This window comes from Gymnogyps californianus, chromosome 11 (genome assembly GCF_018139145.2).
Source record: "Gymnogyps californianus isolate 813 chromosome 11, ASM1813914v2, whole genome shotgun sequence".
Lineage (NCBI taxonomy): Eukaryota > Metazoa > Chordata > Aves > Accipitriformes > Cathartidae > Gymnogyps > Gymnogyps californianus.
This window is the reverse complement of record NC_059481.1, coordinates 1,909,159-1,922,041: the sequence shown is the minus strand read 5'-3', so window position 1 is coordinate 1,922,041 and position 12,883 is coordinate 1,909,159. Positions and strand designations below refer to the sequence as shown.

The 12,883-nt window shown below is 40.5% G+C and overlaps 1 protein-coding gene across 4 annotated transcripts in view; it reads right to left on the bottom strand.

Moving 5' to 3' along the window:
• Positions 1 to 2,118: 2,118 nt before the first annotated feature.
• Positions 2,119 to 12,883, bottom strand: part of NEO1 (neogenin 1) — a 213,474-nt gene continuing 202,709 nt past the window's right edge. For 3 of the 4 annotated variants that reach the window (XM_050903397.1, XM_050903398.1, XM_050903399.1), the window contains 4 exons: positions 7,566 to 7,724; positions 5,942 to 6,196; positions 5,466 to 5,602; positions 2,119 to 3,015 (listed from right to left, as the gene is read on the bottom strand). In XM_050903397.1, the coding sequence (XP_050759354.1) occupies positions 2,932 to 3,015; positions 5,466 to 5,602; positions 5,942 to 6,196; positions 7,566 to 7,724 (635 nt within the window). In that variant the 3' untranslated portion in view covers positions 2,119 to 2,931. Of the gene's footprint in view, positions 3,016 to 5,461; positions 5,603 to 5,941; positions 6,197 to 7,565; positions 7,725 to 12,883 lie in introns of all 4 variants that reach the window. The other variant, XM_050903400.1, reaches the window with a different exon arrangement.

Sequence of the window (12,883 nt, the reverse complement as noted above, 5' to 3'; positions counted from 1 at the left end):
TGGAGGACACAACCTACCAAACCACAACAAAAAAGGGGTGAGTAAAATTCCACACCTGGTCACCATACTGATTAAGAGGAAAAAAAAAAAAAAGGTGTAGGAATAATTAAAAAGAGAACAAACTCTCCAAGCAGACCAGAATTTGATTGGATTAAAAAAAGTGTATTGGATGTCCAATACAAAATAATAAACATGAAGTTATTAAAAAAAGCCATAGAGTATACAGCAAATACTACAGAAAAGCAAAAAAATTGTACAGAAAGGTAGACGTCTACAGCAGTCCTCAAAATTATTCTACATGAGAATCATAAAACAATATACAGGTTTGGTTTTTTCCCCAAATGTTTCTGAGGGAAGCTGTCACTTAACAGCTTGACTATGACACTACAAGGATACACAATGTTCCAAATTTAAAATCACAGGATATGTAAGAAAACGTAGCATTAAAATGTGAAAAAGTGCAATACAGATTGTACACTGAATTGAATAAATGTTTTTTTTTTTTAGTTTAACCTTAAAAAACCAACTTTGAACAGTTGTTTTATCATTAAAAATATTCCCCCTCCCCAAATTCAATGACAATATTAACATTCATGGTGTTATACATAAGTAATATTCACAAAGACCCACCAGCTAAGAATACTGTGTATGTATGATGGTATTTCTTTGGGTATAGGTAAAAAATAGGCAAAGGAAAACATACACCCCCTCCTTTCAGGACAGGGTGCGTATTTTATTATTTAAATACATATTCTGTAGCTTATTTTGCCCTGAATTGTATTGATTAAAAGTCCAAACATCAATTATCCAGGTGGCCCATGGTGCTCCAATTCATTTGATTCCCTCTCCCCCTCAAATAATAAATAAACCCAGCAAATGTCCTAGAAATGACAACACAAAGAGTCCAGGAAAAGAAAGGAAGTAAAATGACAACCCAAACCCCTGCTGCTCTCCAGGATGATTCATTGGCTCTCCCTTCTCTTAGTGACAGGGACTATGAAAATGGGCCCAGAGCTTTAGTCAAACAGTTAAAAGAAAATGAATGAAGCAAAGTTCTTGGTTTTTTAAATTTAAGCAGATTACAGTATTTCCTCTTAATGTTCCAACAGGTACAGCCATCTAGCAGAGGCACTGTGGACTACACCTGAAACGCCTGTTACCTCCGGGTCCCCCATCGTTATCGCTGTGCTTCTGAGACCACAAAGCTGACTGCTCCGGAGGAACAGATTCTCCATCGGAATCAGCAGTAAGTTTTGAGTTTCCTTTCATCTTAAAAGTGAAATTGCACATGAGTTCGTTAGGCAGCTGGGTGGTGTTTTTTTACTAAAATACAGTCCCTCTTCTTATACCATTCCTCCTCATAGAGTATGGCAGAGCCAGGCAATCATACAAGGAGAAAAGAAAAAACCCTCTTCCTTCCTCTCGTATAGGAGCTCCCTTTTAACTTTCCTTCCTTTCTAGACAGATATGTGAACAGCACCTGAGTCGCTAATACTGTTTTTCTTTTCAAATGGTTTCAAAAGTGTAAAAAAATACATTTTTGCCTTGCTTATGTCTCTGAAGAATCCTTAAGAGAAGAATTCTTGTTTAAATGGCCTGGGATAGAGAAATTGCACTGGGGTTGGACTTGCTGCTGAAGGATCCTGTGGACATGTAGTGTTCTCAAAAGTATGATATGGTATGTTGCTGATGAGAAGAGGTCCACAGTTCTCTGCTTCTGGGAGGTCCAGGTAGCTCAAACCTAAGCACCACCAGCAGAGAAGTGTTGTGCACTGCTGCCTGTGCTAAGTTCTCCATGCTGAATGAGCGCTCAATCTGCACTTTAAAGTTTCATGATGTGATCTTTAAACTAAAAACAACAAAACAGAGCACTGTTGCCAAAATAAGCTGTAGTGTCATCTAAACATAAGGAACCCTACTTTACAGGAGGAATTTTTTTTAATGTTTCTAAATGAGACTCTCACTGCAATTCAGTAACCAGAGACACAGTATGCTGAATTTACAAGGAAGGACGTTACAGAAGATGCTTTCATTTTCTTCAGTCTTTCAAGTCAATGTAGAAAGACAGGAAAACGACAATAATGAAACCTCCCACTGGATCCCCTCCCCTTCCCCATCTACTTTTCCCCACTCAAAATATTGAAACTGCACAAAAAGCGACAAACAAGCCTTTCAAATTACATTTCAATTCAAACAGACTGGTAATCTCACAGTGATGAGAGGAGAAAGTCAGGCTTTTAATAATTATAATATAAAAATAATAAAAAAAGCTTACAAATAGCAGTGCAGCATCCCAAAAGGCCATGGATTAACTGCCAGAAGGGGACGTAATTATACGCAGAATAAAAAACAAAACAGAACAACCCACGCTGGCAATGAATTTTCATACACAATAGAACAAGCAGTCAAATGTCAGTCTAGGCTGTGGAAAACAACAGTTTCTCCTTTTTTTTTTAATTACAATATTTTTTCCTTTTTATAAAAAAAGATAAAATAAAAACACAAATAAAATTGTACATAAATGCGAATGTCCAACACTGAAAAGGCAGGGCAATCACACCACTGAGACAAAAACCTGACCAGGAAAAAAAAAAAAATTGTGAAGTCCACTTTTTTTTCCTTTTGTCTGGATGCTAGATTTCAGCCTGATGCGTCCCATCCTGCATGGTCTCAGCAGGTAAATGGAATTCAACTTGGCAATGACTTCATTGCAGGACGATGACAAGAAGGGTCATCTCTTTTTGACCAGCTGTAGCACAAATGCACTGGTTGGTTCGTTTGCTTCCTGTGTATGCTCTCATGTGCTGTCCCTCTTTCTGTTTTTTTCCTTTTTTTTTTTTCTTTTTATTTTTCCTCTGTACAATTCCTTGTGTTCCAAGGCTGAGTCCAAGACTTGTGAAACTGTTTGGAGTCATGTCCTGGTGAAGGTGGTCATGCTGTAGTGATGGCATTAAGGTCCTTCATAAGTCCTTCCAGGTGGGCCATCTCTTTGGTCAGCTCATCTGGTTCATAATTCTGTGGGAGATGTAAAGAGTTATCGACAAGGTGACTTGCTTTCTTTAAAGAGGGACAGAATAAGAAATAAGAAGTGGTGGTCAGTGATTCTAGTGCAGATTGTGACCCTGACACATGAATAAGCAGAAGCAAAAATATCGCCAGCTCTCTAAGTGGGGATCTTTTTGCAATAGTGATTCATAGCTTCACTGATTTTTAAGACTGTGATCATCTTATCTGTTTTCCTTCTATCAATTCCTGCTTCAAGACAACAAGCAGATGTTTAGAAAAATCTTCCCAGCTTAATTGGAAAAAAAGGTTGAAGGAATCACTTCAATAAAACCATTTTGAGACTCATACTCCATTTTTAGCCTCAACTGTCTAGCTTCAGCTATATTGAACAGCTATCATCATTCTGTTATCAATGCATGTAAGTAGATAGATACCATGAACTAGTTAATCTCAAAACCTTTTCTGAGCTGACCAAGTCTTTCCCAGTACTCTGTAGTTTTCAGCCCCTTATGTTCTTGCAGCATTTCTTCAAACCCTCTTCGCTCTCTCAACATCATTTTCGCAGAAGGCAAGCCAGGCTGCACGTGGTATTCCAATACCAGCTCTGCTAATGCCAAATGAGAAGGAACAGAACTCCTGTTTGACAGTTTCTGCTCTATATACTTAAGGTCCATTATTAGACCTTCTGGCTAGAGGCTAATATTAAAGCTACTGCTCAGCTGATTGCGTACCATAAAACTGAAGTCCTTCCCAGAGCGGAGCCCTCAACCCTGACTGTGATCTTGCTTCCTCTGCTTCTAGATACAAACCTTTTCTTTCATTTGCATAGAAATGAACACAGCGGGCACTAACCAGTTTACCAAGCAATCTAGATTGTACCAGAAAAGTCATCTCCGGCCTGCGTCTAACGCATTATCTGCCGACTATTGACAATGGTAAATAGCAGTGAGCTGGAAGTACTCGGGCTCATTCCTACAGGCTCTAATAAGAAAGCAGAATCAATTCAAATCACTACCTAATCCTAATTTTTAAACCTCATGATTTAACTAGTATTTAGTGTGCTGTGGTGACTTTATATTGTACTCGTTTATTAATGAAGAAATTTATTAATGGCTATATTTAAATATTACAAATTTGCTGATGAATAAACTAATGAGTGTATTTTTGGTACCAACCAAAAAAAGAATAAAGTAGGAGTGACAACTAGACAGAAGGGGAAAAGTGCACCAAATCAAGCATGCATACAGTTTCTAGATCAGTGCATACAGAAATAAAATCAAGAGGGTGACAAAAACAATGTGACAAAAGGAAAGGACAATAAGGAAACAACAACAACAAAAAATTCATTCAAAATAAGCATTTCTTGTAGCAGTAATACAATAGCTAATACAATAACTTCTTAGCTTGCAATTTGAAAGAAAAACAGCTCTTTCAGTGCCTGACACTCAAAACATCCTCACTTTTTAAAAGCTGTTTCCAAAGAAGCCCCACAGTTGGTTGTACTTTCCCCTGAAAGTCAGAACACTTTCACATGAGTATCTAAAAACATTTGGGATGATGGCTTTAAACACTTTGGCATTAATGCGAAGTTTTCCATTTGCAATGACACTTCGGATGCTCTGCAGCAGCACAGGAAGCTGCAGCTGCATGACTTTAATAGGATCCAGGCACAGTATGCTTGCAAAACAGACAGAAATAAATGACATCTCAAAGCAAGCATGAAACACAACATCTTAAGCTGTACAGAAGAGCAAATGGCACTGTTGGAGGCCTTCAGCTCTGTGAACAAAGATGCTCTTTACATCAAGATAAGCAGGCAAAAACCAGATGTGCAGGGCACTTCTACAGCTCCAGTATGGAAGCCTGCACATAGAAGCCCAAGTCATAAGCCAAAGCTCCATTAGGCGCTACGTACTGTAAAGAATGAAAAGGCTAGTGCTGTAGATGGTATCTGTCTTTACTTTCCTCTTGTAATTGTGATAGGCTAGCAGGAACCAGAAGCATTGAGCATGAGTCAAGAGAGGAAATCTCAGAGAACATTACATTCAGCTAATAGGCCCAGTTCAGCCAAAACGTTGTCAAAGGTTGCTCAGTTTTTGACTGAGTGGGCTTTGTGGGCTGGAATAGATGGAAGCACTGCATCTGTTTAGTGTTGTATAATTAGGAATGAAGGTATGCTCTTAAGTAATTTTCAGATTTAGAAAGCACTACTAGTACTTGCAATTTAAGTGCTTATTCTCTGAATTCACAGCCTTGTGTAGAAGGTATCTGCACTAGATTTTTTTTACATGGGTTAACAGGCAATGGCACTTGGTGGAAGTCAGAAGCCTCATTATCCTCTGCCTTTGAAAGTCTCAGTGCAGACATTACTGAAGTTTACAAGTATCATATAGAGAGAGATTCACCACAGTTTGATAAGCACTGCCAAAGAAAGCCACTGGCAGCATAAGAGTACCTACGCTTTCCGAGTCCTCAAGCATCCTGGTGGTCTCCTGCACATCAGGGGCACTGGGAACTACCACTGGCATAGGAGGTCGAGTTCTTCCTAAAGTCCCAATTGACGCAGTCTTCACTGAGTGAACTGGATGGTTAGGAGCTTAAAATAAATTGTTATATAGTTATGCCTCAGTTAATTAGTTCTTTTGCCTATTCAGAAAGCTCTTGAAAGCAGGAGAATAAAAATAATTCTATTAGAGGATAATGAACACTTCAAATGACGGAGTGCTGAATTTGAATTTTTGTCTAGTTTATCTATGTACATAAAAGAAAAGGGCCTTGAAAATTATACCAACCAAGAATTCACTCCAGCCTCTGACATATTTCCTTTGATGCCCAACTCTACCCCCCGCCCCTTAAGGAGCTTCTCTCATTTCCTTCTTAAAATCTCCTTTTTCTCTTTTTGGCAAGTGTGTCTTGCCAGTTTTCCCCCGCTCACCTTGCTGAGTCAGTAATGGTGTGCTTGGCAATGCTGGGTCATACGTGGAACCAGCTGGTGGAACTGCTGGCACCGCAAAACTCTTCAGCGGGTGGGAAGGACGGACATGTGCCGTAGGGAGGTTCTGAGCCGAATCCTCTTCTTGTGCATTAGCCAGATAAGACCCTGTGGTGCTTTCAGGATCCTGGTGGTCAGCACATGTCTGAGACGAGGAAGCCGGCATGGTGTCCGTGCTAGGTGTGTTTCGAACAGATTCTACAACAGACAAAAAAAAAAGTGGTTTATTTTCTTTAACAGCAATGTTCTCTGTGGTCAGATGGAAACAAAACAGTAGTGTTTGCAAGCACCTTTTCCAAGATCGCTGTTATAAGCTAAGAAGTGAATTCACAGATTAACTATCTGTGTAGCGAATAACACCAATTCTGTGTAACTGTCTTGTTTTAAGGTGAACGGCAATGGCTGTCTAATAACAAAATAAGGTTGAGAACTTGAGTGATTCCACAGGCATAATACCAAATCGACAGTTTTGCACTGAAACAGCTACATGTAATAAGACCTCAGATAAACAGCATGGAACACACATCTTCATTCTCATTTTACCCTTGAGTATTTCACAGTATTGGCATTCTTAAATAGGTATACATTAAGCATATATCACTGTAGTGCATACAGAAGAGCCAAATTTTTTTCTGAGGTAGACTTGAAATCCCTTTACTTGCTGAAAGCTAAAATGAAATCACAGGCTTCATTTGTTTGTCTGCAGCAGGCTCCACCCTGATCTAAGAGAACAATGAGATGGTACCTTGAATTTAGGGCATCGTGATCCTGCTCGGACCACATGCAGGAAAAGATCTGGATTGTGAGAGCTGTCACTTCAGCAGTACAAACAGCACAAGGGAAACCTCTGCCTCTAACATACCCTCTGCCGGTACATTTGCAGCCTCATGAATTGTTTTCGTAAGGAAACGGGAAACAACGCTGTTGGCTGTGACACCTTACTTAAAATGTAGACCTTAAACTAGAGAAGCTCAGAATTCATTTCATCTCAAGATGTTACCTATGTGCAATTTAGCAATACTGTTGCGTCAGAATTTTTCAGAGCACTGGAGACATTACAAAAACTATTGCAAATGGTTGTGCTTCAAGCTTGAAAATGCTGCATAGAAATCACTACAATTTTCTGTGTGCTTCAGGAAGATTAACCGATGTCAGCTCTCAGTAGCAAAGTCTGGACTTTTGTCCTGTCTTGGTTTTAAACACAACTAATTAGGAAAAAAGTTATCATATTAAGTAGCTCAAATTAGATTTAATCTGATATTTCAGACTCCACGGCTGAAGGCTTCAGAATAAGGAATCTTCCTATTTGAAGCTGTATATAAAACGGGAAGCCTGCTTTTCCAAGGACATCATCACGTATCTCAAGGATCAATATCTGATCTACACAAGAAACTGTTTACAGGAAACTCAACCTACCAAGGATTTTGTCTGTACTTAAACCCATCACTCTGCCTCTCATGGAACACCACAATGGAGACTGACCAAGTTACGTTTCAGGCTTTGATTTCCACGTGTTTCACTCATTGTTCCATTACAAGCAAAATCTATCTGATCATTTATATCTCACCTGTGGAATTGGCCCTGTCTGAATGGGACATGGATGTGCCAATCGGCCACGGGTTGACCTGGTGATGGAGATAGCTGCGAGTTGGAGAAGCGAGGCTGCCGGAGTGGAAATGATGGTGAGGGTTATCGAGTGAATGGATGGGATGAGCACTAATCACAGCTGTGAATGAATATAAGACAGAAAAGTGCTTAACATACAGACAAGCATGCACATGTACTGAAATGCACCATATCCCTCCCTTCTCCCACAGAGCCACTGAAGAGGGGAGCCAGCCGCTCAGCAGATTTACAATGACACCAAGATGACATGTTTCAATACCAATTTTCCAACTCTGCTCCAGCACTTTAGCTCCCTCCGTGCCAAGACACAAAACCCCCGAGAGGCAGAGCTCTCCGTTTTCCTGTGCAGAAAGTACATCTCTCTTGGCTGTATCTTTCAAGCACTTTCTGTTACACTGGAGAAACATAAAGTTCAGCTCCCTTTAGAACTTCCATATATTTCACGCTGCTCTATAGATGTCAGACCTAATACAGGAGACGTATGAGCTCAAATTACAAAATAATTTCTAGCTGTCATTGGATTTCTTAACATTGTAACCAAACGTGGCACCTTTCGTTAATTAAATAATGCAAGACAAATGATAAGAGCAGGGCAAGACACCAAAGGCTCCATTCATTCCTTCTGTGCAGACTTAGTAAAGCTCTGCTCCGGTACACTCAAACCAAAAGCCTCTTTTTCTTTTTCCCCTTCTTTTTTTATCTTGCTGTTTTCTTTTTCCTGATTGAGACACATGAATTTTATACTTAACGTAAATCATCCTTTGCCCTCACCCTTTTGTGGTAACAGCAAAACAAACTCTCACTACCCCCCAGCTGGGAGGAAAAGCGTGCGCAGAATTCAGTTCTTAGGACAGATGAAAATACTGAATAGCTTAAAATCATCCAAAGTCTCAACACAAAAACCAGGAGGGAAATGCTACCAACTAGCACCATAAAGGAAAAAAAAAGGTTGTGGTTGGTTATTTTCATTTGAACCTTTTCTGGAAATTCTCCAGATGGGCTGCCTGTGAAAGTTACTTTCTAGGAATGACATGATGCAGAAATCCATCATTATAATGGTGAGTTCAGTTAAGACTTCTTGCATTGATGCATGCGGTTTGACCTCAGAGGCTGACTAAACAAATCTGAACCCTCTGACTTCCTCATTTCCTGGAAAACAGCCTGTCAGCAGGACAGGATATGTGAATTGATCAGTGGAGACAATATACTTCAGCTTGATAAATTCATCAGTGGAGGCAATATTTGCAGCTATTGGTAATAAACAATTTCTCTCTCCCATTGAGTTACGCCAACAGAAAGCTAACGGCATTATCAACCTCTTGTAAATGAAGAGTAACTAAACTCTAATTCTGAGTAATCAGTAGGTTCTAGATTTAAGTCCTGTGAGATAGCTGTTAAGGGGACGTGAAAAGTCAGATATTCTCACTAAGAGCTTCAAGCAAGATTAAAATGCCACTTTGTCTTGCAGGGAACTGGCAAATGGAGGAATAACCCACAAAAGCTTGGCGATCAGCAATCTGGGCAGAGGCAACAGTCATCAGAGACACCGGGAGTTCTCTTACGCGTCAGCAAGGTAGGAGGCATCAAGATTTTAAGGCATAAAATTTTACAGGCATAAACATTTTAATTACTTCTATTTGTAGAAACCACTGGTCCACACCTGTGTTTCAGCAAGCATTTCAATCACTATCAAATATAATGCATGTTAGTACAAAAGACTGCCTATATGTTTTTGCAACCACAATAAAAAAAAATCATGCACATACACTACACCTTTCAAGACATTTCCTAAAAGCTTGGAGATGAGGAGAACACAAAATCGTAGTAGCTCTGAAACACTATCCAAAGCAGAATCCGGTGAGCAAGTGGGGAGAACCTGATCCAGTGAAAAGCCACGAAAGTTCACCCTGCCGCCTAGCCATCCAGCTTAAACTGCTGGGTTTTGCTAATAATTTGCCGGGTTATCAGACCTAAATCACATATAGCTTTACGGGTCAAAAAGCAGTACGTTGTACCACCAGCTCTTAATGAAGATCATGATGCACTGTTTAATTTCAAGGAAGAGAACAGATGAAGAACTGGATAAAGAGAATTGTGGTGTGTTAAGAAAGAAACAGCCCTTTGCTTCCTAATATCCTTCCAGAATTTTTGTATTCCACTTGTCAAAGAAGGAACTAACTAGGCACACACCATTACTGTAAATTATACTAAAACTGAACATACTAAATTATCCTGATTTAGCATTTAAGAGGTAAATAACTAGATTTGAATGCTACAGTGTGGGGGGAAAAAAAGCCATAGGAAGGTATCTGCAGGCACAGCCTGAAACACACTAAACGGTCCTGCCTTCTGTGTTGCTTGCTGAGAAAGGGCCTCACGTACCAGTGTCGGTTTTCTGTGTAGCTTCTGCAAAAAGGTATCTAAAGACATTACGTTAATGTTTCCACTTACTATAAAATAGAAACCTACAGCTGGAAGCCCTTAGGGCTTTTGCAAACAGGATAAAGAGTCAAACAAAGTCACAAAAACAATCCCAAGCCCTAAGGCACCAGAAGACCTCACATATCCTTCCTGACATTTAGTGCATCATGCTAACCTGTCACACCGAGCCAGCTGTGTCTGTGTCTGGTTCGTTCTTTCTGGGCACGGCAATATCTAATAAAGGGGGGGAAAACAGACAGGCTTTTCAAGCGAGCACGGCAGGACTGGTATCAAAAAGGGATGTCAAAGCTGAGTTTAGTGCTGCAAGGAAAACTCATATCCACAACTATATCTGCCAGCATTATCACATCAGCTTGAATACAATCAAAAGGTAGAACTGGAATATACTGACTCCCTAAAATATGTATCACCACTGTATCACTTGTGTCAACTGTACATCTTTTCATCCTATGTGGGACTGATCATGTAAGTTGCTGAGTATCTTTCTCACTGAGTAACACAGTATGAGGGGTACTTTGCTACGCTGTTTCTGTGGAGCACTCGGCACACTTCAGCACGGGCTCCTATATGAGTTTATCTTATGCTATGTGTATCCAATGCTGCATCCCATTTAGAGAAAAAACACGTAGAAGAGTGCGAGGTAAGCCGTATTGCAGTCTGAATTTGTTATGGGGTCACACAAGTCTGAAGTCATCATGTTCTAGCACGGCATGGGACAGGAAATCATCAGAATCCAATAGCTGCAATGTCCCTTGTTAGACACCCATATTTGACAGCAGACAAACTTTTAAGAAACTACTCAGAGTAAAGATTATTAGTGTAAAACTGCAACCTCCACTCCTTCCTCATACATGTAAAACTGGGAGAAAACGAGGAGCGTCAGACTAACTTTAAAACCAAGAAAAAAGATACTACTCTTGTAAAAAGGTTGTAAAACAAGGAAACAGTCGAAAATTCACAAACTGAGCTAATCAGGTAATCACGACACTTGGAAAAGCACATAGAGGCCAAGAAAACCAAGCACTCACTTCACAGCAAAAAATTAGAAAGTGGAAACGTAACAGACTGGCCTGGAATAGTCCCATAAAACACGAGAGGTTGTGGTAGCATTACCTGGCTACAGGCTTGAACATGAGCATAGTGCTCAGGGAACTCTAAAGCTCAGACCAGATAAGCACTGTGTAATTTTGCCTCACAGTTCTGTCACTGCACGTTAACTTTTGCACTTTTTACTTGTGTTCTCAAGTCAGGGTTTCAGTCTAGTTGTTCAGAGGTTTAGCCAAGTCCCTTTCCATCTCAGAGTCGTCATTTGAGAACTAGATATACTGTTTAATTCTTAAAATGTTTCATAATCATAATTAAACTATATTTCTACTGCCTCAACAAAATTTCAGTTCAGCACTTTTGCTCAAGTCATCATTAACTGATAGGGAAATACACAGATAAGAAATAACAGACCAGACATCCTCCTCATTTAAGAGTCTGCTCTGCCAGACTCGCAAAGCCTCAGCCTCAATCAGTGGTCTATCCACATTCTAATAAATTTGTATAATAGACAGATTGCGGAGCAAAGCTACTGTACATATTGCAGGCTTTTGTAACTCCTTCAGAGCCATTTCTTCTGCTCAGTGTATTAGGGGACTAGCTCACAAGCGGGGATGTCTTGCACCGAGATGTGTGGTGGTCTATTGCCCCAGCTCTCTAATTCTCTCCTACTGGACAAGCAGCTGTTTCTGAAGCTGCTCCTGAGCCACTATCGCATTTTAGCATAAATCCACACTGATTTTGGTTTGCTGTAGCGAATATAATACAGCTAAATTTTCAAAAAGGCTCTGACAAGGCTCCACTCCAAAGTTAAACCACTAAGTTGCTGCTGAGGGAAAGCTCTTTTATGGACTGAAAGCTGGTTACAGATACAAAGCCAAGGGAGAGGCTTGACGATCAATTTTCAAGCCAGAGGAGAGTAAGCAGGAGACTCCCCAGGTATCAGTGCTGGGACCGGTTTTAATCAATTACCTTTCTCAGTGACCCAGACACGGAAGCAATCAGAGAAATTTTCAAGTCTGTCAATAATATTAAGGTGTTTGGGGTAGTCAAATGCTATTCTGATGGCAAGGAACTCCAGAAGGGCCTCACAAGACTGAGCGAGCGGGCAAAGAGATGGCAGGTAAACTTTAGCATCACTTCAGTGTACACTGAGGGAAAAATAATCCAAACAGTACTTATATGATGCTGAACTCAGTGCTGGCAGTTACAATTCAGCAAAGAGTTTTTGGAGATACGGTTGACAGATCTCTGATATCATGAGCTCAATATGTAATGGCAGCCAAAAAAGCCAACAGAATGTAGTACCTCATTCAGCAAGGAAGGTATTGAGAACAAGGCAGAGGACACTGTTTCCTGCTCTGTAAGACCTTGGCGGTACTGCGTGCAGCTCTGGCCTCTCTGAATCTCAAGTACCATGTAGTAAAGTTAGAGAAGGTTCTGAGAATGGCAACTAAAGTGATAAAGGGGATAGAGTAGCTGCCTTGTGAGGGGAGGCTAAAAAGGCCAGGACTGTTTGGTCTGGGGAGGAGAAAACTAACAGTGGAGAAAAACCTGACAGAGATTTGCCAACTCTCTACAATTCCTGTGCAACAGCTGGATACTGGCAGAGTACAAAGGGAATGGACTATAAAAAGCAGCCAGGCTCACAGGCTCTCCCTAAAAAGCACCTGCAGTTGCCACTGCTGGAGACTGGGACAGACAGACTGTCGGACACATTCCTAACTCTTCCCCACTTTTGCAGCATACCTCCTGCTCGCTCAAATACAGCTA